The 27,934-nt window shown below is 43.9% G+C and overlaps 1 protein-coding gene across 1 annotated transcript; it reads left to right on the top strand.

Moving 5' to 3' along the window:
- The first annotated feature begins 296 nt into the window (after window positions 1-296).
- LOC112080894 (alpha-crystallin B chain-like) lies at window positions 297-1,265 on the top strand. Its single transcript, XM_024146825.2, has one exon. The coding sequence runs from the start codon at window positions 424-426 to the stop codon at window positions 1,129-1,131; it is 708 nt and encodes a 235-aa protein (XP_024002593.1). The 5' UTR covers window positions 297-423; the 3' UTR covers window positions 1,132-1,265.
- Window positions 1,266-27,934: the final 26,669 nt, after the last annotated feature.

Here is a 27,934-nt window from a genome sequence, read left to right as displayed (position 1 = left end):
ATAGAGGGTGGAGTGTGGTAAGGCGACCCTCAGCTGTGGCACGACCAACCCAGCGCTGTGACTAATGAACCAATGACAAACACAGAGGGAGAAATAGAAGCAGCTCCCCGTAAAAACGTAAACAGGATATGGCCATAAGCTCAGTTTAGCCCACTGACTCCTCGCAGGGTATTCTTGTACCATACCACTTAATGGCCCCTTCCCCCGTCCTTCTTTATTGAGCTCATGTGTCGTAAATAGGGCAACAAGGGGGAGGGCTTTAGGGAGAGAGGGAGTATATAAGCCTGAGAGGTACTACCACAAGTTCAGAAACACTTGCGGGAGTAGCTCACCAACCAAGAGATCCTCACGGCAAGAGATCCAAGGAACTCACACTCTTCTTCTTCTAAGCAGACCAGAAAGGAAAACAGAAAAAATAACATCATGACTCAGTCCGCCGCCACAGCAATCGAGAGCATCTTTGGAAACGACCCTTTCTTCAGTCAGGAGAGGATGGTCTTCCCACCCATGCACCACCAGGCCCTCTCCGGCGTCGAAGAGGACTTCTTTCAGAGGAGGTCCAACCTGGCCAGTGATCTCCTCAAGGATCTCCGCGATGGGCTCCCCAGTATGCACCAGCTGCACGAGAGGGCCCACCTCCGAATGGGCTCCCCATTCCTGGAGAGGAGGATCACAGGAGTTCCAGCAACAGTACAGAGCCAGGTGGCTGAGACAGGCCGGAGCCACAGCCCCTTGGCCCTGAGCCTAAACGCCCAAGGCTTCAACCCAGAAGACATCACAGTCAAGCTGGATGGACGGAGGCTAGCCGTGGTGGCCATGAAACAGGCCAAAGCAGAAGAGGCTAAATCCACCTCCTCCGCCACCTCTTCCTGCTCCTTTTCCTCCTCCTCGTCCCAACAGAAAGGCTTTGTCCAGAAAATTGACCTGCCTGCTCACCTAGACCTGACAGCCTTGACCTGTTCTCTGGGAGAAGATGGACAGCTGAGGATCGAAGCTCCCACAGCCGTCCCCCAGCTGGAAGCCCCTACAGAGGAGCAGGAGGACCCCCTCCACTTCAGAACTTCCCTGGACATACCCATAGCCAAGGGAAACATGGAAGAGTCTACAACAGTGAAGACCTCAAAACCTTGAATTACAAAGACTGTCTGAATATTTTATAAAAAATGTAATTGTATTAATAATCCGGTGGATGACATTGTGTAAAATCATTTATAATATGCCTATTTGAATAAATATTATTTAATAAACACAATCTGATATTGGAATGATGGTTGCTAGAATTGTGGTTTGTGTGGATGACAGTTTTAAAATAGATAACTAGAAATAAGTGGTGGATCCTGTCATTACTAGCATACTATACACTTTAATCAGTCATGTGAACTGAATACTTTTACAGTCCAAAGAACAAATGCAACCTTGCACTCCGCACCTCAAAACACACAGTATTTCTCTCACTGACATCTGGATTAGGAGACAGAAAACAGCACAAGGTCTTTGGACAAAGACATTGTTGCATGTCACGTTGGTTGCATTGTGTGTTCTCTACATCTGTATTGAAATCAGGGGCACAGGCATGTGTGGGCTGGGTGGACACAGGCACACCCACTGGGGAACCAGGTCCTACCAGGCCCACCCAAACAGATTGAGCAAAAACTGAACTAAAATATTTCTTCCATGTTGCAGTATGAAGCACTCACCAACCTGAAGCTTGACCAAATTCGTAAAATACAAACTAGCATTCTAATTATAATTGAAACACTCCATATAAAGTAAGTGTTTATGTTGCACTTGCTACTCTACACACTAAAAACAAATGGTTCTATATAGCGCCAAATAAGGGATATTTGGCTTTTAAAAATAGAGGATCCCTTTATGTTCCTGCATATCCAAGATGGCGTAACAGTCGGACGTGTGTTTTGTCTTGTCCCATGTAAATAATAGTTTTACTAGTTTTTTTTGTATATATTTAGTATATATTTTAATCTCACTTTCCATCTACGGATTAAATATACTCCTCACCCAATGTGGTACGGATCTGCTATTTTTATACTTTAGAACCGGAACCCCCATCAGAAGCTAGCCAGCTAACTAGCTACTAGCTAGTAGTCAGTTAGCCACTGCTAGCGGTCTTCACTGTTAACTCGAACACCAGCTAGCCTCAGCTCAGTCAATACCTGCCAGTCTGCACAGCACGATATCAACCCAGAGCAAATCAGACTTATTTATCTCTACCAATTCTCCGGATTCCTACCGTAAGCTCTGGACCATTACACCGGATCATCGCAGCTAGCTAGCTGCAATCCGAGTGGCTACTCCTGGCTAACGCCTCTGTCACAAAGCAAGCACCAGTTAGCCTTGAGCTAGCCTCGAGATAGGCCCACCTCCCGGCTAGCCGAAGAGGTCTACCAGCTAATTATTGGGCTACAATGTCTCTTTCGCCAATTGGCCTGGACCCTTTATTGCCGACATGGAGCCCCGCCGATCCATCGCGACTAGTCTGCCGACGTATTCGTCCGAGGTGGTTTCAACAGGCTTTTCTGTTGCCACGTCGCCGAAGACCCATCTGCTGGCCACGGCCCGCTAGCTCCAGCTCACCTAGCGTAGTGGCAACTACCGAACGACTCCCTGACTCACCTATTGCTGCTCATTGGACCCCTGATCACTCGGCTACACATGCCTCTCCCTAATGTCAATATGCCTTGTCTACTGCTGTTTAGGTTAGTTATTATTGTTTTATTTCACTGTAGAGCCCCCAGCCCCGCGCTAAATGCCTTAGATAGCTCTTTTGTCGCACCCTCCACACATGTGGAGACCTCACCTGGCTTAACTGGTGCCTACAGAGACGCAACCACTCTCATCGTCACAATGCCAAGGTTTACCTCCACTGTACTCACATCCTACCATACCCTTGTCTGTACATTATGCCCTGAATCTATTCTACCACATCCAGAAATCGGCTCCTTTTATTCTCTGTCCCCAATGCACTAGACAACCAGTTCTTTTAGCCCTTCAGTACTCTTATCCCACTCCTCCTTTTCCTCTGGTGATGTAGAGGTTAACCCAGGCACTGTAGCACCCAGCACCACACCCATTCCCAAGGCGCTCTTATTTGTTGACTTCTGTAACCGTAAAAGCCTTGGTTTCATGCATGTTAACATCAGAAGCCTCCTCCCTAAGTTTGTTTTATTCACTGCTTTAGCACACTCCGCCAACCCTGATGCATTAGCCGTGTCTGGTTTATCCTGGCTTAGGAAGGCCACCTAAAAATATGACATTTTCATCCCCAACTACAACATTTTCTGACAAGATAGAACTGCCAAAGGGGGCGGAGATGCAATCTACTGCAGAGATAGCTTGCAGAGTTATGTCATACAATCCAGGTCCGTGCCCAAACAACTCCAGCTTCTACTTTTATAAATCCACCTTTCCAGAAATAAGTCTCTCACCGTTGCTGCTTGTTATGGACCCCCCTCAGACCCCAGCTATGCCCTGGACGCCATATGTGAATTGACTGCCCCCCATCTATCATCAGAGTTCGTGCTGTTAGGTGACCTAAACTGGGATATGCTTCACACCCTGGCCATCCTACAATCTAAGCTAGATGCCCTCAATCTCACACAAATTATCAAGGAACCTACCAGGTACAACCCTAAATCCGTAACCATGGGAACACTCATATATATCATCCTGACCAACTTGTCCTCTAAATACACCTCTGCTGTCTTCAACCAGGATCTCAGCGATCACTGCCTCGTTGCCTGCGTCCATAATGGGTCCGCGGTCAAACGACCACCCCTCATCACTGTCAAACGCTCCCTTAAACACTTCAGCGAGCAGGCCTTTCTAATCGAGCACCTCCTCCCAGCTGCCCACTGCACTGAGGCAAGGAAACACTGTCACCACCGATAAATCTACGATAATGGATCATTTCAATTAGTATTTTTCTACGGCTGGCCATGCTTTCCACCTGGCTACCCCTACCCCAGCCAAAAGTTCTGCACCCCCCGCAGAAACTTGCCTAGCCCCCCCTATAGCCCCCCCCCCCCCGCTTCTCCTTCACCCAAATCCAGACAGCTGATGTTCTGAAAGAGCTGCAAAATCTGGACCCCTACAAATCAGCTGGGCTAGACAATCTGGACCCTCTATTTCTAAAATTATCACCCGAATTTGTTGCAACCCTATTACTAGCCTGTTCACCTCTCTTTCGTATCGTCTGATATTCCCAAAGATTGGAAAGCTGCCGTGGTCATCCCCCTCTTCAAAGGGGGAGAAACTCTAGACCCAAACTGCTATAGACCTATATCCATCCTGCCCTGCCTTTCTAAAATCTTCAAAAGCCAAGTTAACAAACAGATCACCAACCATTTCGAATCCCACCGTACCTTCTCCACTATGCAATCTGGTTTCCGAGCTGGTCATGGGTGCACCTCAGCCACGCTCAAGGTCCTAATCGATATCATAACTGCCATTGATAAAAGACAGTCCTGTGCAGCCGTCTTCATCGACCTGGCCAAGGCTTTCGACTCTTGTCAATCACCGCATTCTTATCAGCAGACTCAATAGCCTTAGTTTCTCAAATGACTGCCTCGCCTGGTTCACCAACTACTTCTCAGATAGAGTTCAGTGTGTCACTGGCCATAGTCATATATAACACATATATACACATATAATACATATATATATATATGTGTTATAACACATATATAACACAACAGATTGGATAAACTGGAATGACTCTTACTTGCCCAAAAAGAGCTGTAAGCAAACCACGCCCCAAAATATTTGAATGAGCCACCACCCCTACATTTGAATTATTACTTAAAGAGCAAAGAACCCTTTTGTGAACTGCTAACAACCATTTGAAGGTTCTTTGAGAACCAAAGGGTTCTTTGAGTCATTATGCTTCCACATAGTACCATCACCCTTCCCAAAGAAACCTTGAGGAACCCTCCTCTCTTAGTGTGTACCCTTAACAAACACTACCTCTTCATTGTCAGATGATGGCGCCAGTACCCTATAATAAGGAAATTCCCATTACAGTTGATGTACGTGTAATTCAATCAGACATACTCTTCCAAACCATCTATCATTCTGTTGAAGTAATAATGGTTTGCTTCATATTTTCTGTTGAATAAATTATTTGCAACATTTGATCGTATCAGTTCGTATAGGCCCTGCATACTGTTTACTGGTGAAGACCAAACAAGTCTGTGTAGATCCATGTTAAGTTCTAGTAATGGTGAAAAACAAAGGGGGCACTGAGCAGGAACGCAAGCTGTAATTTGATATATGCAGTGTAAGAGGCCTCTTCTTCCTTGTTAATTTCATGTGACTTTTTGTGTATACCACCTATAATCTTTTTTTTCTATATTTCTTATTCAACCTTTATTTATCCAGGTTAGTCTCATTGAGATAAAATGTATTTTTCGAGAGACCTGTTTCAATCTAGACCTGGTAGCTAATCTAGCTAGATTTGCGTACACAACAATTCATTTGCATACACCACAATTCAATTCACTCTTTGTGTTACCCACAATTCACTCTTTGCCTACACCACATTCACAAGACACACTGAGACCTCCTGACTCGGATTTATATCAGTCCGTTTGTTACTGGTTTTGCCATGTGAACTTCAACAGAGCAGGGAGTCAAGTCAGGAAAGTTGAAGCAAGTTATAGTCAAGCACTAATCCCGGATACATCCTATATAGCCACTGAAACAAATGTTCTCTCAACTAAAGCTCATGGGCAACGTTTCAAACACCTCTAGAATCCGGTCCAGAATCCCTTTAAGGCTGATGACGAAGAATCTACCAGAGACAAAGGGTTCAGAGAGGGTAAGACGCCAAACAGAAAACAGCATCTTTAGTCTCCACACTTGGGGAACTCGACACCAGGGAAAGGAGAAGAAGAAAGAGCTTTAAATGCTATCATTACACCCAACTCCCCGAAGGGGCCTAAATTAGTATCTGTAAAGGTTCCTCTGACATTTGCTACCTGGGAGACACTATTTGTTGTCGAGCCATAACAGGGACAAAACACAGCAGTTAATATTTGATGAGTACTGCCCGGGGCAACGGGATAGACTCTAGGAAGAGAAGAAGAAAGGAAACCACTTAAATCTTTAGCTTTATTTAAATGTCACCGAAATCAAAGATTTACATAATGAGAGCTAGCTGACTCTTTACAATGTGTAAATCCTCCACTGCAATTTAGAACAGGCAAATTCGTATAGGTGAAAGAGTTGGTGCAGTGTGAGTTGGTACAGAGAAACATACACTAGTCAAGTGGCACTATTCAGTTAACAGGGATCTGTTTTTCTGTTTTTCACAAATTAATAGTGTTTCTCTTACGTGCTTATACCCAAGGATCATCTCATGTTAGATAGAGCACTTTCACAATGTTTTGGGCACACGAATAAAGCACTGTCAATCCAAGTGGATAATCATCACCTGGAGGTGGGAACCAAAAATCTCAGGGATCCCGTTTCTCCCCAGTAAATATTGATCCTTGTACGACAAAACTAAACCCAATGACACAGTCCACAGCTTGCCTGGCAGCTTGTATAATCTGGAAGAATATGAGGACAGCATGTGTTGGTCTGAACTAGTGTCTGACTGGTATCAATTTTCAGCCCTGATGAGGTGCGGAGAGAGCTGCTGCCACATCATCATCATCCCAAAGTGTCAGTGAGTGCTGCTATCGTAAGCTGAACCCCCAACTCTCTCTCTCTCTCTCTCTCTCTCTCTCTCTCTCTCTCTCTGAGAATAGTGTTGGTTGTTTTCATTATCATCCTTAACTACACTACAGATCCATAACTACACTGTCCTCTCTGAGAATAGTGTGGGCTGTTTTCATTCTCATCCACTACCCGACCCACAGCCTCATAACAGTAGATCCTTGATTGTCAGTATTGTTTCTCACTGATGTTCAGTGGAGTAAGACTAAATGATCTTGCCCTAGTTATAAGGGCCCCGAGTTTTCCTGGCCAAGTCACATGAAAAACAGGAAAAACTCCCCGCCTTATACTGATAAACTAGATGAGTTTCACAAGGCTTACAGATCTTCCTGACACAGTCTACAGCCACTTTATGGATATGAACAAGATCCTACAAGATCGATGCCTCACTATGATTGTCCATTATGATGTGGAATCATCTGTGGCCCCTGAGGTGGAAGAACAGGCGGACAGACAGAAAATGTAATGTTATGCCTCAACCCTCCAGAGTCTCATCTGTGTAGTCTGACCTGAATGATGGGTTCTATCAGGACACAGGCATTTGGTCTTTGTTCCTGGTCTTGGGTTTGCTAGCTGGAGAGTGAAGCCATGAAGATAATGGTCTGGGAATAGCTTTCAGAGGCTCAGTAATCTCTCTTGGACATATTTTGTGTTTAATCCAAATAATGTGTAGGATAACACAGCAAATGTTCCTGTAGCATCAGTAGTTCCTGTGTTTTGGTTTTCTTCACTGATATTTGGATAGGAGGGGGTGCTTTGGCTGAGAGCTTCATTTTGCGAGGGTGGACTTCACAAATCGGAACTCCCAATTTCTAACACGTGTGGACCCAGAACCAAATCACTCACCTGACCAAATCACGCAAGTTCTGGGTTAACCGAAATTAGAGGCTCAGTGGTGTTTTGGTTGAGTTAGATATTCTAGCACTAATCCGAGATACCCATTTTATAGGCGTAGGACCTTTCAAAGGGGATACTTTCTGTTGACGTCTCTCCGCATCATCAGTATCTTCCAGAATGTAATAGGATTCTAATATTTAGATGGTTCTATTCTATTGCTTGTCTCGATCTTCTAGAAATCCTCTCATCTCCCCAAGGTAGGGTACCTCATTTGGAGAGCGCAATGGGAAAAGATTATTGCCACCATCAGCTATTACAGACCTGTTTAATATTAGATCATGTTGCTATTGTGCGTTTATGAGCGGGTGGTATGACAAGGTCTGGAGCGCAGCTCCCCCGAAGGTTCCGGATGTCATAGAGACGACAGCATGAAATGTGGTCCGCTGCTTCAAACCCAATGAGCTTCGCCAGGGCGACGAATATGAACTGGTAATAAAGATGGATTCCGACGGTGTCTCGGTATGGCCAGGGCCGAGGCAGGGGGTCGAAGGCTGATTTGATTTGTCAGGCCATCTAGCCGATACAGGGGCGAGTGCAGGAAAGCATTTAGCTGGGTCTCCAGTCCTTTACCTGGAGCTCCGGCACATTAGTGATGTTGGTGATAGCTCAGCCGCAGGTTGCAGATGCTGTGGTGTACTACACTAAGCAGACAGACATGTGTGTGTTCCCGTGGGATTATGAGGCTGCAGCATGTGACTCACGGGTTTAAAAAGATTTCTGCTTTGACAAATCTTTCAATATTCATGGGGCCGGTGGCTATTAGTGGTATGTAAGATAATAAATAACTATAAGCAGGTAATCTCACGCAAATCATAAAAAGGACAAACTAAGGAAACAGATATGTAAAAATATAAATATATATACAGTCCCAGTCAAAAGTTTGGACACACCTACCTACTCATTCAAGGGGTTTTCATTATTTGTACTATTTTCTCCATTGTTTTCAGATTATTGAATATTGTGTTTTGCCGTAAAGCTTTTTGAAATCTGACACAGCAGTTGCATTAAGAACAAGTGTATCTTTAATTCTATGTAAAACATGTATCTTTCATCAAAGTTTATGATGAGTATTTCTGTTATTTGAGGTGGCTCTCTGCAATTTCTCCGGATATTTTGGAGGCATTTCTGAACATGGCGCCAATGTAAACAGAGGTTTTTGGATATAAATATGAACTTAATCGAACAAGACATATATGTATTGTGTAATATGAAGTCCTATGAGTGTCATCTGATGAAGATCATCAAAGGTTAGTGATTAATTTTATCTCTATTTGTGCTTTTTGTGACTCCTCTCTTTGGCTGGAAAAATGGCAGAATTTTTCTTTGAGTTGGTGGTGACCTAACATAATCGTTTGTGGTGTTTTCGCTGAAAATCCTATTTGAAATCGGACACTTTGGTGGGATTAACAACAAGATTACCTTTAAAATGGTATGAGATACATGTATGTTTGAGGAATTTTAATTATGAGATTTCTGTTGTTTGAATTTGGCGCCCTGCACTTTTACTGGCTGTTGTCATATCGATCCCGTTAACGGGATTGCAGCCATAAGAAGTTTTAACAAACAGATTACCGACCATTTCGAATCCCAACGTACCTTCTCCGCTAATCTTGTTTCAGAGCTGGTCATGGGTGCACCTCAGCCACGCTCAAGGTCCTAAACGATATCATAACCGCCATCAATAAGAGACATTACTTTGCAGCCGTATTCATCAACCTGGCTAAGGCTTTCGACTCTATCAATCACCACATTCTTATTGGCAGACTCAACTGCCTTGGTTTCTCAAATGATTGCCTCGCTTGGTTCACCAACTACTTCTCTGACAGAGTTCAGTATGTTAAATCGGAGGGCCTGTTGTCCGGACCTCTGGCAGTCTCTATGGGGGTGCCACAGGGTTCAATTCTCGGGCCGACTCTCTTCTCTGTATACATCAATGATGTCGCTCTTGCTGCTGGTGATTCTTTGATCCACCTCTACGCAGATGACACCATTCGGTATACCTCTGGCCCTTCTTTGGACACTGTGTTAACTAACCTCCAAATGAGCTTCAATGCTCCTTCCGTGGCATCCAACTGCTCTTAAATGCAAGTAAAACTAAATGCATGCTCTTCAACCGATCGCTTCCCGCACCTGCCCGCCCATCCAGCATCACTACTCTGGACGGTTCTGACTTAGAAAATGTGGACAACTACAAATATCTAGGTGTCTGGTTAGACTGTAAACTCTCCTTCCAGACTCACATTAAACATCTCTTAATCCAAAATTAAATCTAGAATCGGCTTCCTATTTCGCAACAAAGCATCCTTCACTCATGCTGCCAAACATACCCTCGTAAAACTGACCATGCTACCGATCCTCGACTTCGGCGATGTCATTTACAAAATAGCCTCCAACACTCTCCATTTTGTCACCAAAGCCCCATATACCACCCACCACTGAGACCTGTACGCTCTCATTGGCTGGCCCTCGCTTCATACTCGTCGCCAAACCCACTGGCTCCAGGTCATCTACAAGTCTCTGCTAGGTAAAGCCCCGCCTTATCTCAGCTCACTGGTCATCATATGCCACCCGTAGCACGCGCTCCAGCAGGTATATCTCACTGGTCACCCCCAAAGCCAATTCTTCTTTTGGCTGCTTCTCCTTACAGTTCTCTGCTGCCAATGACTGGAACGAACTGAAAAAATCACTAAAGTTGGAGACTCTTACCTCCCTCACTAGCTTTAAGCACCAGCTGGCAGAGCAGTTCACAGATCACTGCACCTGTACATAGCTCATCTGTAAATAGCCCATCCAATCTACCTCATCCCCATACCTTATTTATTTATTTATCTTTCTCCTTTGCACCCCAGTATCTCTACTTGCACATTCATCTTCTGCACATTCTACCATTCCAGTGTTTAATTGCTATATTGTAATTACTTCGCCACCATGGCTTATTTATTGCCTTACCTTTCTTATCGTACCTCAGTTGCACATGCTGTATATAGATTTTTCTACTGTATTATTGATTATGTTTGTTTATTCCATGTGTAACTCTGTGTTGTTGTATGTGTTGAACTACTTTGCTTTATCTTGGCCAGGTCGCAGTTGCAAATGCGAACTTGTTCCCAACTAGCCTACCTGGTTAAATAAAGGTGAAATAAAAAATTTATAAAAAAATACAAATAAAAAATAGCATTCTCACATAGCTGTTCCTTTTGTCCAAGTGGGAAAGGGCAGTGGAGTGCAATAAAGATTGCATCATCTGTGGATCTGTTAGGGCGGTATGCAAATTGGAGTGGGTCTAGGGCAGGGGTGTCAAACTCAATCCATGGAGGGCCGAGTGTCTGCGGGTTTTTGTTTCTTCCTTTCAATTAAGACCTAGACAACCAGGGGAGGGGAGTTCCTTACTAATTAGTGACCTTAATTCATCAATCAAGTACAATGGAGGACCGAAAACCCGTAGACACTCGGCCCTCCATGGAAGGAGTTTGACGCGTGTGGTCTAGGGTTTCTGGTATAATGGTGTTGATGTGAACCATGACCAGCTTTTCAAAGCACTTCATGGCTACAGGCGTGAGTGCTACGGGTCGGTAGTCATTTAGTCAGGTTACCTTAGTGTTCTTGGGCACAGGGACTATGGCGGTCTGCTTAAAACATGTTGGTATTACAGACTCGTACAGGGAGAGGTTGAAAATGTCAGTGAAGACACTTGCCAGTTGGTCAGTGCATGCTCGCATTACACGTCCTGGTAATCCGTCTGTCCCTGCGTTCTTGTGAATGTTGACCTGTTTAAAGGTCTTACTCACATCGGCTGTGGAAAGCGTGATAACACAGTCTTCCCGGAACAGCTGGTGCTCTCATGCATGTTTCAGTGTTATTTGCCTCGAAGAGAGCATAGAAGTAGTTTAGGTCATCTGGTAGGCTCGTGTCACTGGGAAGCTCTCGGCTGTGCTTCCCTTTGTAGTCTGTAATGATTTTCAAGACCTGCCACATCCGATGAGCGTCAGAGCCGGTGTAGTACGATTTGATCTTAGTCCTGTATTGATGCTTTTCCTGTTTGATGGTTCGTCGGAGGGCATAATGGGATTTCTTATAACCTTCCGGGTTAGAGTCCCGCTCCTTGAAAGCGGCAGCTATAGCCTTTAGCTCAGTGCGGATGTTGGATAGAATTATGGTCAGATTTGCCAAATGGAGGGCGAGGGAGAGCTTTGCATGCGTGTGTGGAGTAAATGTGGTCCAGAGTTTTTTTCCCTCTGGTTGCACATTTAACATGCTGATAGAAATTTGGTAAGACAGATTTCCCTGCATTAACGACCCCGGCCACTAGGAACGCCGCCTCTGGGTGAGCATTTTCCAGTTTGCTTTTGGCGGAATACAGCTCATTGAGTGCAGCCTTAGTGCCAGGATCAGCCTGTGGTGGTATGTAGACAGCTACGAAAAATACAGATGAAAACTATCTAGGTAGATAGTGTTGTCTACAGCTTATCATGAGATACTCTACCTCAGGCAAGCAAAACCTTGAGACTTCCTTAGATATCGTGCACCAGCTGTTATTTACAAAAATACATAGTCCCCCGCCCCTTGTCTTACCAGACGCTGCTGTTCTTACCAGACGCTGATTCAGCCCAGATATTACAGTTTTGAATGTCCCGTTGGTAGTTTAATCTTCCGTGTAGGTCATCGATTTTATTTTCCAAAGATTGCACGTTTGCTAGCAGAATGGAAGGCAGTGGGGGTTTATTCGATCACCTATGAATTCTCAGAAGGCAGCCCGCCCTCCGACCCCTTTTTCTCCGCCTTCTCTTCACACAAATGAAGGGGATCTGGGCCTGTTCCCAGGAAAGCAGTATGTCATTCACGTCGGGCTCTTTAAAGGAAAAAAAGGGTTCTGCCAGTTCGTGGTGAGTAATCACAGTTCTGATGTCCAGAAGTTATTTCGGTCAGAAGAGACTGTAGCAGCAACACTATGTACAAAATAAAAAGTTACAAACAACGCAAAAAAAAATACAAAAAGAACACAATTGGTTAGGAACACGTAAAACGTAAGCCTTCTTCTCCGGCTCCATCTTGCCATCCTAATCTGTACTTACGACACTGATGGCATAGATATTTTTTGCACTTATTGTACTTTGCAAATGGAACTTTTTGTATTCTTTTGAGTATGGAATTCAATTAAATATTTTCTGTTACATCTCTGGCTCGTTGGTTTTTCCTTTTGTGGTTTGAACATCAGTATAGAACCACACATGAAATCAAATCCATCACAGTATAGCAATTTAAAGAACATATGTAGTTATGGATGAAAATCCACAATGACTTTTGACGATGACCAAATTAGTGTAAGGAATTCTATCATATTAATAAGTCAAAATGACTCCAAAATCTTGTGTATAAAATGCAAGAGGCCCTCTGATGGATCTAGCAAGATAGCTAATTGTGTCCTCCCAAGTGGCGCAGTGGTCTAAGGCACTGCATCGCAGTGCTAGCTGTGCCACTAGAGATTCCAGAGTCGCAGCCAGCCACATCCGGGAGACCAATTGTGCGGCGCAATTGTTGGCCCAGAATTTGCCGGGTTAGGGGAGGGTTTGGCCGGCAGTGATGTCCTTGCCCCATCGCGCACTAGTGACTCCTGTGGCGGGCTGGGTGCAGTACACGCTGACACGGTCGCCAGGTGTACGGTGTTTTCTCTGACACATTGGTGCGGCTGGCTTCCAGGTTAAGTGGGCATTGTGTCAAGAAGCAGTGTGGCTTGGTTGGGTTGTGTTTTGGAGGACGCACGGCTCTCGACCTTCGCCTCTCCCGAGTCCATATGGGAGTTGCAGCGATGAGACAAGACTGTCACTACCAATTGGGGAGAAAAAGGGGTAAATTTTTTTAATTATTAATTAATAATAAAAAATAAGATAGCTAATCAATGCATCAGGCTCAGAGACTATAATGTCTATCTTGCACTGTTATGCAATTAATAAAGTCCAAATACTGAGCTGATTCTAGCAATCTAAGTTCTAGCATTAATTAATTGAGCCAAGTTTAGAGCAGGGATGTCAAGGTGGAACCAAATCATGCGATGTGTAGTATAACCTAATTATATTTACCATTAGTCCATAATGTCACGCCATGACCGTAGAGATCCTTTTTATGTCTCTATTTTGGTTGGTCAGGGCGTGAGTTGGGGTGGGCAGTCTATGTTTTGTTCTATGTTTTCCATTTCTATGTGTTTGGCCGGGTGTGGTTCTCAATCAGAGGCAGCTGTCTATCGTTGTCTCTGATTGAGAATCATACTTAGGTAGCCTTTTTCCACCTGTGTGTTGTGGGTAGTTGTTTTCTGTTTTGTGTCTGCACCAGACAGGACTGTTTCGTTTCGTTCACTCTTTGTTGTTTTTGTGTTCAGTTTATTTATTAAATTAAAATGAACACTTACCACGCTGCGTTTTGGTCTCCTCCCTTAGACGATCGTTACACATAACAACAAAACAAAGAATAATGTGAATTATGAAGAACTCAGTATGAATCCAATTTAAAAGTAACTAAGATACATTACAAGTTTAGGCAATAAGAATACAATTATCAAAGGTGTACATACCATAGGTCTTCAAAGTAACTAATGCACCGTACTATGGCATACAAGGTATAAACAGGAGATTTGCAATAGAATTTCTCCATGAATGAAGCAACCATCAACCTTTAACCCTACCTAGGGCAAACTCAATTTCAATAACCCTCATCGTTTAATTAGCGAAAGGCATAAAACTTCACACTCATTCTCTAAACCTAATCATAAACTGGGTGGTTTGAACCCTGAATGCTGATTGGCTGAAAGCCGTGGTATATGTCAGGGATAATCAACAAGAGGCTATGCATTCTATGGAAAATAATGAATGACGTGGAAGGTAATGTTGCATTATTTTCCAGAGAACGCATACCGCCACGGGTTGATTATCCCTTTTATACCATGGCTATGATTGAAATGATTTTTGCATGGGCTGCGTCTCAATCCTCCGCATCCTCCTATGTCGGCCTTCCGCATGTGCAATGGAAGGTGGCCGAGCTGCAGCGGTGTTTATCAGACCATGAGACATCCCGAAAATCAATATTCTCACGAAAACGGCTCTCACGAACACAAGTGTCACGGGACTCGTCTGAAGGTAACCCGTACAAGCAAAAGGAAGTATGGAGGTAGTTCTGTGCTCTTTATGAGCTATTGAAAGGACCCAAACATGACAATGAAATTCATACAGTTACATTCAACACAAGTCAACACAAGTCTCATCAGCCTTCAAGTCTCTGAGGGCTCCAGTATGGAGTTCCATGGGAATGTCCCGCCCCGGGGGAAGCCACGGACGAAGGTGTGCTCACTCCTGTGATGTATAAACATATGGCCATACATTCGGACAGTGCCACGAATTGTGATCAAATGATCAGGCTGTGCCTTAGTGCTGACAAGTCGCCGACGTGTCTTCATCACTGCCTTCATCATCGGTCACCCACATGCTTGTTTGGGTTATTTAAATGCCGCTAGTGTTTCCAACCCTTCTCTGGGCTCCTGGGCCGACTATGTTGTGTCTGAGACAAACTGCTGCAATAACAGTGGTGGCCATTTTGTTTGTGGCTTGTTGATGCTCGTGGCTGTGAGCCTCTTGGTCAGTTTTGAATAAAACAACAAATGTAGGGCATCAGTCCCTTTTTAATAGGCCTAGCTGTATTTCTGCCATTATTTGATAGATGTTTCAAATAAGAACAATAAAATTTCATGCGACAAGGCAGACTTGTTAAACGCTAGAAGCTAGCTGTTAAAAAGGAATGGAACTAGGCCTAGCTACATGTTAAGGAGTACATCTTTGATATTGTTTTGTTTACCTTACCTAAACATTACTACAGTACACTGTCCACCTACAAGGAAAACAATCAATTTTTTATATAATAAATGGTCAACCTAAAAGGAAAACTATCCCTATTTTTTCACTAAGAAATTGGTGAAGGAGAAAATTAAGAGAAAAACACGAGACTAGGAGAAAAATGGAACTGATGACAATATTACTAGAAACAAAAGTCTGGATGACTTTTTTAAAGTAATTATACATTGTGGAGTGAACCACTGAAAGCACTTGGTCTAAATCCTGACTTGTGTGCATATCCATATCCTGTCTATAAAAAAATCTTCAAAAAATGATACCGTGAGGATACCAGTATTGTCTATGTCTCAATAATCTGCGGTATGTTCATTCCTCACTGCTCAACTGACCTCACCCGCCCTCTCTCTGTCCTAAGGTAAAGAGACAACAGGTGCTTCATTCCGAAGGATGGATCAATGGTCGACATGAGCTTTGTGATCCCACCCGAAGCCGTCAAAAACACACTCCCGTCATTCCAACCTCCGCCGTCAAATGCACACTCCCATCTTTTCTCCCCCCCCCCCCCCCCCCCCCCCTAGTACTGACAAAATGGATGAAATTTAGGAGGATGATAAAAATGTATGTCTTGGGTGGTCAACCCCTCCCTTTCACTCCTCGACCCCTCAACATGGAACTCCTGGTAAGCCCCTGAAGAGCCAATACAGCCCTGTGGATTTCCAGTAGTGTTTCACTTGTATTGTGTGTCCTAAAAGCTACGTAAAGCTGTCGTAAACATGATACGTCACCTGTCATAATAACAAAGTACAGGTGATAGAAAACAAAACATTTCACAAACTATATATTCTTTCGCGACACATGCAATGACTACAAAGTGGCCATTTGGCAAATCCCTTTTCTCTGCTTCCTTCCACTCCAAACAATTCCTCTGATTAGTGGAAATTGCCAGCCGTTAATATTACCTTGTTACAATAACCCAATGACACTTTTAACTTAGCTGACGTCACTTTTGTGAGACATTTGCGACCCATGAGCAAATAAAGTATACATTCCTACCCTAATCATGGTAAATTGGCAGTGCATGAACGAACATGAAATCATGAAGAACTGTCTAATACGACAGGCTTCAGGTTTTGCCTGTTATAAACAGATGGGAATAATGTGTGAATACAATTCATTTCTTAGGGATATTTGAAAGTCATTTTGATATGACACATGGGAATATACACTGAGTGTAAGAAACATTAAGAACACCTTCCTAATATTGAGTTGCACCCCCACCCACCCCCTTTGCCACGAGAACAGCCTCAATTCATCAGGGCATGGACTCTACAAGGTGTCGAAAGCATTCCACCATTGTGTCAAGTTGGCTGGATGTCCTTTGGGTGGTGGACCACACGGGAAACTGTTGAGCGTGAAAAACCCAGCAGCATTGCAGTTCTTGACACAAACCGTTGCGCCTGGCACCTACTACCATAGCCCGTTCAAAGGCACTTCAATCTTTTGTCTTGCCCAATCACCCTCTTAAAAAAGGCTTACAAATCCTTATTTAACCTGTCTCCTCCCCTTTATCTACACTGATTGATTTGGACTTGACAAGCGACATCAATAAGGGATCGTATCTTTCACCTGGATTCACCTGGTCAGTCCATGTCTTGGAAACAGCAGGTGTTCATAATATTTTGTTCATAACGACACAATATCAGTTCCACTTTCTTCACAGACCATAATATGTGCCGTATAGGTTATTCTGGATGACATCTTCCTTACGGCCTTTGAGATCCTGACCGTATAAAGTGTTTTATTGACCAGGCTTAGCCTCAGTAAGCTGAGTAGCTCACCAACTGTAATATCTATCACGAAAGACAGATATGGAGGCAAAGATAGATACAGCACATCTAAGAGAGAAATAAATCAAACAGACAATTATACTATTTCTAGAGGACCTCTTTATATCGCACAAAACAATGGACAAAAACCTACAAGAGCAGATCTAAAATTCGACGAATATATATATTTTTCCAAACGTTCTGTCAAACCGTAAAGACACAGTGTGGTTTACATACACTGGTCTCACGGATCAAATAAAGACATTCCCCTTGGACAGAAGCGACACTAGTAGTACCTCGATGTTTCATATCCAACCATTGATCTGTTCACTTCCCTTTTTTGTGAATTGAGTAAATAGATTAAAATAGGATCTGGCAAGCCCAGCAGATGTGTTATATTCCCTGGGTTAAGAAATGATCTGTCTACTGCGCCTTGTCGCTCTCACATCTACATTTCTTTCTCTGTTGTAGCCTGAGCTCAAATCTTGAAATGATTCCTATCCCCTTCGGTGATAGGCCACTTATTCCCATCTATTGTATGTCACGGCTGCAGCTTTAACCACATGTATTTACCTGCACTATGTGTGGATTAAATTAGCTTAATTTCTCTCATATTCAGAGGAGCCACAATGACACAATTGAAAATAAGGCTTGTGTTTACACTTTTAACCAAAAATATCTATGGGTCTTTTCGTGGTTTTGTGCCACAATTCACCCCCCAAAGATCAATGTGCTGTATTGAGGTACCTATGGTAGTATCTATCGTGTTTTATAACCCGGTACAACTGGTAGTTGTGCATTATCTGTATATCGTGGCCATTGGGCAGTCTTCCGACGTTGAATTTGTTTGCTTGCCTTGGCTCTGTTGAATCACACTATCATTGGGTAGCTTATCGGCCATCCCATAGACAAACACTGGAGTATAAACAAGCGGTGCTTTCCTAGAGTGCTCTGGATCCCCCACTTAGAAGATAAGACCTGGGATCAAATGCCTGTTTCCTGTCTAAAAAAAAGTAAGAGATGTGTGTTAAGTGCAAATGTTTAAACGTTAAAGTTCTGTCCGTCTAAGTTATTCTGGCTGACCTGCGGCATTGGTCAAACCGAACATCCTGCTGATAAAACTGTAAAACCTGTCATATTGTTAGATAAGAATGAACCAATAACACAAAAATCTGTGATCGACTGAGTAACTTCGGCATCAGAGAACTGATTAGGGTGTGCTTTTAACTTAATGTCCCCACTATTCATATTTGAGAAGCAATTTTTATAACATGCAAATAAGTAAATATAGTGTTGATATCCATGGATCATTTGGGGCAGCTGGATCTGAAATGTTCCCGTTTACAATTGGTCAATGGGTTATTAAGAGTGACCAGAATTGTTGGCTTTTGATCAGAATATTACATTTCCTCTGCCCTCTTCAATGGAATATCTAGCGGTCTGTAGTTATATTACTGAAATAAATACAAATTTGCACTGCTATTTCCATAATGCACAATGTCACAGCTCAACCCCGGGACTCAAGTAGTTCAGTCTATCAAGGGCTTTGGATGACTCTCAATAGTATCATGTTGACATTGAGAAATTGCGAGGTCACGGTAGATTGTAAGCCTACAAGGCGGATTTAATTTGTGTTGCAATTGATTTTACATTAAGGAAGCATGAAGCCGAGTATTTTTCTTGCTTGTAGGCCCATGCTATGATCGCTTTTGTGGTGCATTTTTACAGCACATAGAAACAGACATGTTGACTAATTCCTGGACAAGCTGGATACAGGGATTGATTAAATGAGGCAATAATAATCATATGTAAGAATGACAGCTTTTTCTTGTTATCTCCAATAGCGGAAAGGTTCTCTGCTAGTATGATTAATACCTCCATTTGTAATGACCTTTTACCAATGTCCCGTTTGACATCACCATGAACGGCAAGCAACCTGTCAAAACAGTCAGACGCAGCTAGACGCAGCCTATCGCCTATCACACCATCAGCCGTGCCCGACATATCCTCGGCGCTGCTAAAGACTTCCAAGCGCCAGAGATGGAGAACAAATGTACGATCAAATATCATTGGGAATCAGATTGGCACTGATCCCTCTATTAATGCGTGTCATATTGTTGTCTTTACGGTCTGGTTTTGACAAGAGCGGTTCCATTCTGTCTGGCCCACTCTTTGCTCAGTGCGTGGCTAGTGTAGGGCCCAGTCGTGGCAGCCTCCGATCTGATGCCCACTGCTAGTTAGCCTAATGTTGTTTTAACAGTATTTTCCCTTCCATTAGAGGGGAAGACTAAGAGGGTTACACCACCTGGCCCTGTTCACTGCTGAGCTGGCACTAGCCTGGTTATGTAATGCTGCATAAGCTGCTGGAGGAGAGGGTGTTTGCTTAATTAAGAATCTGTAAACCACAGGCTCCTCCACCAACCTCAGGCTCCCTCTAGGAAACCCTTGGTTTGACTTGGCCCTGATTTGGACAATTATGGGTTGGAGCGGTCTGCCCAGATGGAGTACTTCAAGACTCCTTTCTGAAGGTACTTACGTACAGAACAGAGATTCTACCAATTACCCAGTTGGCTCTGCTTCCCAAGTATACGTAGCAACACTGAGAACGCCCTCCATTCCAAATTGTTCTAGAAGCTGGTAAGAACAGTCTTAAGCATGGGTCTTTTTCAAATTCGACCTATCACAACTCTATACACGACGCAATGGGATGACAAAGATGGATAGGGAGAAATCAAACGCAAGCACACGTCAACACTCGTATTGCACGACCACCACCATCACGCATACAGATTACATGCATGATGCAGTACTACCTGCCCACGTCAAGTTCCCGGCTGTGATTATGAAAGTGTGGAGGTTGGAAGGTTGGGTCACTACTGCTGGGTTGGTTAGTGCACAGGCAGCAGGTGCTAGAGGCAACTGAGACCCTTGGAGAGGGGGGGAGAGCTGTCAACTCTGATCAAAAACCAGACTGGATCCATAGCAGTCTCATGATGCCTCTCTCTCTCTGTACCACCCCCGCTTGAAGTCTGGACAGGGGGGATAGTGGGCTCTGAACCGTCCCTCTAAGGTGAACCTTCAACGCAGTCGGCAAGGTGTGGGCTGGGGATGCCAATTCGGGCCAGCAGGTAAAGCTTCGGGAACAATCACCGAGGCGTACAAAATAAGCATTGTGCATCCCTGTTTGATCCAGACAAATCATTCTTCTGGGCAATTGAATCATTTGAATTAAAAAAAAACTAGTTCTGAAGTAATCCCTGTACAAGAAGACCTGGCAACTGTTTTTCGGTACGATGATGCTTATTTAAATAATGCGTACAAACCTGTCAATTAAACCCTTCAACCTTTCAATTCATACCTCATCAATAAAAGCTATTTCGAATTACAGCAACTTATAAGTGAAAATACACACACTCAATACCAGCTGCAACCGATACCAGATGTGAACAATCACTTAAAGGGATAGTTCACCTATATTACAAAAATGTCATTGTTTCCTTACCCTGTAAGCAGTCTATGGACAAGGTATGACAGCAATCCATGCTTTGGTTTAGTTTCCACATGCTAACTAACGTTTTAGCATTCGTGGCACAAATCCCATGCATGTCATGGGACTTATATGACCATTTATCACACATCATGTCCAATGTCAAAGACTGCTTACAGGGTAAGGAAACCGTTATGTTATTTAGTCATTTGGGTGAACTAATCCTTTAACATATTCAAAGCAATTTGTCTCTAATCTCCATCCTATCTCCTTGAGGAGTCAAGTCTACTGTATATTTCACTCCAAAGTCTTTGACTACTGACGCTCTGAGGTCACTAAAGCCCCCATGGCACTTATCGTAAGAGTAGGGGTGTTAACCCCGGTGTCCTGGCTAAATTCCCAATCTGGCCCTCAAACCATCATCTCCACTTAATCATCCCCAGCTTCCAATTGGCTCATTCATCCTCCCTCCTCTCCCCTGTAATTATTCCCCAGGTCGCTGCTCTAAATGAGAATGTGTTCTCAATCAACCTGGTAAAATAATGGATACATTTAAATAAATACAATCATTGAATGGAGTTAAGTTAAACATAAATGATTCAACAGGTCATGGTTGAAATTGAGCAGTGTAGGCTAAGGGTCATCTATATACAGCAGCGTGACTACATATCCCATCCCATAGTGAACATCAGACGCCCATAGAATAGCTCCCGGAACCTTTACTCAGCCCAAGAGTTGCTCGCTAGAAATCACAAACATCCCCCCCTTCTCAGTGATCTCAATTGTAATTGCCCTTTCGGAAACACGTTAGCTCAAGACGTGTTTGAGGAAGGAACTGAGGCGCATAGCCTTGTCCAAACAGCCTATATACACATGTAGAGCTTCCGCACACACACACACAAACACACACGCACTGCGGCAGACAGGAGTGCTGTCCTGTGTTTGCTCATAAACATAGATCGGAGCGGCGACATGTAATCTTGGCTTGGAAGGAGTAGAAGAGTCCTACGTGTGTTGATGATATGATGATGGGGTGGTGGTGGTGGGGAAAACGTATAGGTCATAGTGTTGTGGGGGTGGGGGGTCAGATATGGACACCCTAGCCTTTACAGCTGGCATTCAACAGAACGATCTTCACAATGAGAGTCTGTTTCAGCTGGTCTTGTGTCCATATGTAAATTGTAATGGCACACACCTCTCTCTCTGTCTCTCCCCCCCCCCCCCCCCCCCCCTCCGGGGGTGTCTTGGTAATTTTATTCAGGCCTGCCCTCTCTCTGATGGAAGATGTGGTGTGGTGTGTCGCTGTTTGCCTGGGAGACCATGCAACAATGGGGCCAGGTGTTTCCGTCCGTCTGTCTGTTTGTCCCCAGGTGTGCCAGGTGTGTGTGTGTGTGTGTGTTGTGTGGTGTGTGTGTGTGTGTGTGTGTGTTGTGTGTGTGTGTGTGTGTGTGTGTGTGTGTGTGTGTTGGTGTGTTGTGTGTGTGTGTGTGTGTGTGGGCCAGCCAATGGTATCTGTCTAGGGGTGTCTGTCTGTCTCTTTGTCCGTCTGTGTGTCTGTCTGCAGGCGTCCAGGCAAGCAGCTGGGTCTGACTGACTGACAGTGTGCGTCTACACAAAGCTGATTCCCATCACTCAGATTCAGTGGTTTAGGGGCCACTGCTAACACAGACACACAAACACACACACACACACAGACACACACACACAGCTTAAATAAATGGAATAAAGGCCCAGTGCAGTCAAAAAAACGTGATTTCCTGTGTATTATATATATTCCCACACTATGAGGTTGGAATAATACTGTGAAATTGTTAACATTATGATAATGCCCTTTTAGTGTGAGAGCTGTTCTGAAATTGCAGCCTGTTTTTTTGGATGGAGTTTTGGCCTGTATTGGTAAATGCTACTTCAATAAGAAAGACAGTTCCAAACCTCTGCCAATAACATCTAGTTTTCAGTTTTCCCCTCTCCACTCAGACCACTCCAAGACTGCCCTAGCAACATTTTTGCTTGAGAAATTGCTATTTGCTAAGAAGCTATTTTCGTATTTTTTTTTAACCATTTTAATTTAAAACAATCACAATAAGGCACTTAATCGTTATGCAGAAATGATTTGATATTGAGAGCCAGAGAGAGGCAAGGATAATGGGATTTGTATGGTGATGAGATGTCTGTATTTTCATACTCTCTTTCCAGGAAAGATGGATCCCCTTGTGCTGACAAAGGCAGTGTTGCCCACTAGAAAACATGCCCTTACATTCTATTTTATATAGAATGATTTTCCTTTTCGAAGAATCGCATGGAAACTACCCTGCAAACAAAAATTTGTAGTTAGAACGTCCCCAGAACATCACAAATTGGTTGCGTAAAGGAGTCTGGACGTTGTGTCATGGTCCCCGAGGACATTTTTAGGATGTTCACACGACATAATTTCATGTTCCCCTGGAGGTTTTTGTCTAGCTCGTGGTTTGTTGCGGGGAAGTCCCTGTGGACGTTCTTGGGATGTGGTGTCATGGTTCCCTGGGTGTTTTTGCCTAGTAGGCCTACCCAGATTGTTCCGGGAACATCACCTGATCACGCCCTAGTTCCATTACACACACCCCTTATTACTGTTGCCAAGCCCATCATGGCCCCGACGGGTCAAGCACTGATACATTCACAGCTCTTTGTATTTTGGCAATGTTAGGGACAGCCCCTCACACACTGCTTTGAACATACACTGTTTTCAACTTACTACATTTTTGACACACATGATTGCAGATGTTTATTCATACAGTAATTATTATTCAACCTGTCCTCACAACCTCTTTGTTTACAGGGATTTGAACTCCCATCCTCCTGGTTCAACAGCATTCTGATCTTCCTTCCTTATATGTAATGAACGCGTAGGGGACTTCTGAAGTTCAACAGACTTTGTGGCGCAGCGGAAAAATCAGCATACCCCAAACTCGATGGTTGCGTGTTCAAATCCCATGTGGTTTCATATTGAGAAGTCAGTACTTAGTGTAATCATATTGTCATCGATTAAAGATTTTTACACTATTTTAGCTGAACAGTGCACCACTTACCTTAATTGAGTGATAATACCCGAGAAGCCGGTGTTTGGAGGATATACTGGCACGGGTGTTGTTAGTGGCAAACCGTGCCATTATATCCTCCAAACACTGGCTTCGAGGATCACGGCTAATTTTTGTTGGCAGGGAAGTTCCCTAGAGACTGTCACGCAACATCCTAATGACTAGTAAAATGAACGTTTGAGAACATCCTGAAAAGTCTTGACATGGTCCTCCGTGACGTCCTGGTAGGGAAGAGGGAACTAGACAAAGGTTCCCCAGAGAATGTTCCATTGGGACTATCATGCGACGACCCCTTGACCATCATGAAACGTCCCCTTGTGGTCATTGAATGTCCCGTGGATAGCGTCCTTGTAGTCAAGTAACTGAAAGTGGTGGAAAGAGTTGGTATAAATGTAAATTCCTGCAAAAGCAGGGGCCATGCAACAGTTCTTTCTCTGAAGATTATTATAATAACAGATACATAAATAAATGACATTGCTGTAGATTTACTGACTAGGATACAATTGCACAATATTGCTATATCTCATCAACTTCTTCATATTGCATTAACATTTTACGCTTCATAACTGAATTCATACCTCCAATATGATATGCGAGAATTTTCTTCTCTTAATAACCAGTTAGTATCAATTTTCTCACCGTAGCAAATGTACTTTATAAGAATCGAGCTCTCCTCCCTTCTTCACTAATGACAATCTCATGTTCCAGCGGTAGGTTGGGTTTAGAGTTGTATTTTCTCGAGGTATTGTGTTTACTGATGTCTCTAGTAAGTCATCCGTTTGTCAACTGAGGTAAGAGTCTGATTTCACCAGACGCTGGAATTGGTGTTTTTACACACACAAGCTCAATGAAAGTTGTCGGGAAAAATACATTGAAATCATTGTTATTCAAGCAATTTATGTGACATGGTGGACATGCCATCTGATGTCTAGTAAGACACATTGATAACGCTTAAGTGTAGTAATATTGACCGTATGCCACTGGGAAGACTTCTGAACATTTTTGACACTCCAGAGTCATAAGTAATACTACACTTAGGGCGACATTTCAAAGCATGGGAATTTACAGTAATCTGCGGAATACATCTGATCTTTCAGTGTGTGTGTGTGTGTGTGTGTTCACTGACTAGATTATTCACAACGTCATGATGCAGTTGTTGCTAATGGTAACGCTATGTGGATTAGATTGCGCAATAACTCTTCAAATGAGACACAGCTACATTACAGCACGTACACCCAAATCATTAATGTAATCTGTTCCTCTCGCTTTTAACAGAGGGCAACTTGACACTTGATGGGTTTGAGATAAAAGCAATTAGTACCTAATTGGATCTTCACTTGCAAGTCACTTGCCACACAATAAGGAAAATAAGAAGAGGCGGATTCCTTCTCTCGTTTCTCTGCCTCGCGTTCTCCTCCCGATCGTATTTGGCTGCTTCCCTTCCATCTCTCATCGAGTTAAAACGGTAAACAGTGGAATACTGAGATGGAGGTTAGGTTGGTTCTTTGGGGCCTTGTGACTAGCTCACACCACGAGGAGTTGTGAGGGACGCGGTGTGTGTGTGATGATAGATGCCCTCCGGGCGGAGGAGGATTAGTATGGATGAGAAAGCCACTGACGCCTCATGTGGAGCCACGTCAGACGCTTTGGGCGTCTTTTCGGAAGGGGGCCCGTGTATATGGGGAGAGGGCATGAGCCCTGAAGTTATTTTGAGCCATTTGACGTCCAAATGGGTTACGGCCGGGTGGGTGAGTTGAGTGAATCAACAACAACAGAAAGGGGAGAGAATGGTCATAGTCAATCAAGAGGAAGTGTCAAATAGGGGAGAGGGGGAGAGAGGGGGAGAGAGCGGAAGGGAGGAAAGGACGGGAGAGCCTCTGGGCCCTTAGAGATACAACTGGTGCTATTTGATTCAGTGTCATACACTGATTGACTAACACTCATGGATTTTTTTCACTAGAATAAAACCTGGCCTCTGGCTTATTTAAAATAGGCCTAATCATTCTCATTGCTAACGTGTGTATTCATTTGGTTGTGTGTTGACAGCATTTTAAATACTTAGCCCACGGTGATGATTTCACAAAATCTCTGCTCATATTCAGACATACCTATGCATTGTAAAAGTGTTTCTTTGTACAAATATAGCCAACTACACCTGTGATAAAATCTACGACTTGTTTAGTCCTAGTCCCCCCTTGAGTCACACTGACCTGAGTAAGCTAAGGTATGCGTCTCTTGACTGGTCCGATAATTACTCACTCGTAGTCTCGGACAGTAATTGATGGAAGGCATTGATTCGGCCCGGCGGCAAACAGTCTGTGTGTTTTATAATCCTGTGGAAAAGTGTGTTTGATTTCTGATTCGCCCGTCTCCCACGTCTTCTCCTCTCCAAATCACCTGCAGATAATATACAGTGCCATTAATTATCGTGAACCGAGAAAAGGGAACAATAAATATACAATTATTAACACTTTTACAGGATGTGGAGTCTAATGAAGTCTAATTATAGCTCATTGAGGATATGTTGTTATAACACGCAGCAGCTAGATTACTGTGAATAATGAAATGAACTTGATTATTTCTGGTAATAAAAGACGGATATAAAACATAGATAGCCCTATACAAAGTGTTGCCCATATGGGATAGTGCTGCCTATTTCTCTTAATCATATCACAATCAACTTTTAACAGTTGAATGTAGACACATATATACAAATATATATACACTGCTCAAAAAAATAAAGGGAACACTAAAATGACACATCCTAGATCATCCTAGAATGAAATATTCTTATTAAATACTTTTTTCTTTACATAGTTGAATGTGCTGACAACAAAATCACACAAAAATGATCAATGGAAATCAAATTTATCAACCCATGGAGGTCTGGATTTGGAGTCACACTCAAAATTAAAGTGGAAAACCACACTACAGGCTGATCCAACTTTGATGTAATGTCCTTAAAACAAGTCAAAATGAGGCTCAGTAGTGTGTGTGGCCTCCACGTGCCTGTATGACCTCCCTACAACGCCTGGGCATGCTCCTGATGAGGTGGCGGATGGTCTCCTGAGGGATCTCCTCCCAGACCTGGACTAAAGCATCCGCCAACTCCTGGACAGTCTGTGGTGCAACGTGGCKTTGGTGGATGGAGCGAGACATGATGTCCCAGATGTGCTCAATTGGATTCAGGTCTGGGGAACGGGCGGGCCAGTCCATAGCATCAATGCCTTCCTCTTGCAGGAACTGCTGACACACTACCGCCACATGAGGTCTAGCATTGTCTTGCATTAGGAGGAACCCAGGGCCAACCGCACCAGCATATGGTCTCACAAGGGGTCTGAGGATCTCATCTCGGTACCTAATGGCAGTCAGGCTACCTCTGGCGAGCACATGGAGGGCTGTGCGGCCCCCCAAAGAAATGCCACCCCACACCACGACTGACCCACCGCCAAACCGGTTATGCTGGAGGATGTTGCAGGCAGCAGAACGTTCTCCATGGCGTCGCCAGACTCTGTCACGTCTGTCACGTGCTTAGTGTGAACCTGCTTTCATCTGTGAAGAGCACAGGGTGCCAGTGGCGAATTTGCCAATCTTGGTGTTCTCTGGCAAATGCCAAACGTCCTGCACAGTGTTGGGCTGTAAGCACAACCCCAACCTGTGGACGTCGGGCCCTCATACCACCCTCATGGAGTCTGTTTCTGACCGTTTGAGCAGACACATGCACATTTGTGGTCTGCTGGAGGTCATTTTGCAGGGCTCTGGCAGTGCTCCTCCTTGCACAAAGGCGGAGGTAGCGGTCCTGCTGCTGGGTTGTTGCCCTCCTACGGCCTCCTCGACGTCTCCTGATGTACTGGCCTGTCTCCTGGTAGCGCCTCCATGCTCTGGACACTACGCTGACAGACACAGCAAACCTTCTTGCCACAGCTCGCATTGATGTGCCATCCTGGATGAGCTGCACTACCTGAGCCACTTGTGTGGGTTGTAGACTCCGTCTCATGCTTCCACTAGAGTGAAAGCACCGCCAGCATTCAAAAGTGACCAAAACATCAGCCAGGAAGCATAGGAACTGAGAAG

This window comes from Salvelinus sp. IW2-2015, unplaced genomic scaffold (genome assembly GCF_002910315.2).
Source record: "Salvelinus sp. IW2-2015 unplaced genomic scaffold, ASM291031v2 Un_scaffold16570, whole genome shotgun sequence".
NCBI classification, from domain to species: domain Eukaryota; kingdom Metazoa; phylum Chordata; class Actinopteri; order Salmoniformes; family Salmonidae; genus Salvelinus; species Salvelinus sp. IW2-2015.
The sequence above is the reverse complement of the archived record's forward strand: the minus strand, read 5'-3'. Positions and strand labels throughout refer to the sequence as shown.

What these genes read in the sequence shown, in the direction of transcription:
- LOC112080894 (XM_024146825.2), top strand. Translation starts at nt 424, where the DNA reads ATGACTCAGTCCGCCGCCACAGCAATCGAGAGCATCTTTGGAAACGAC.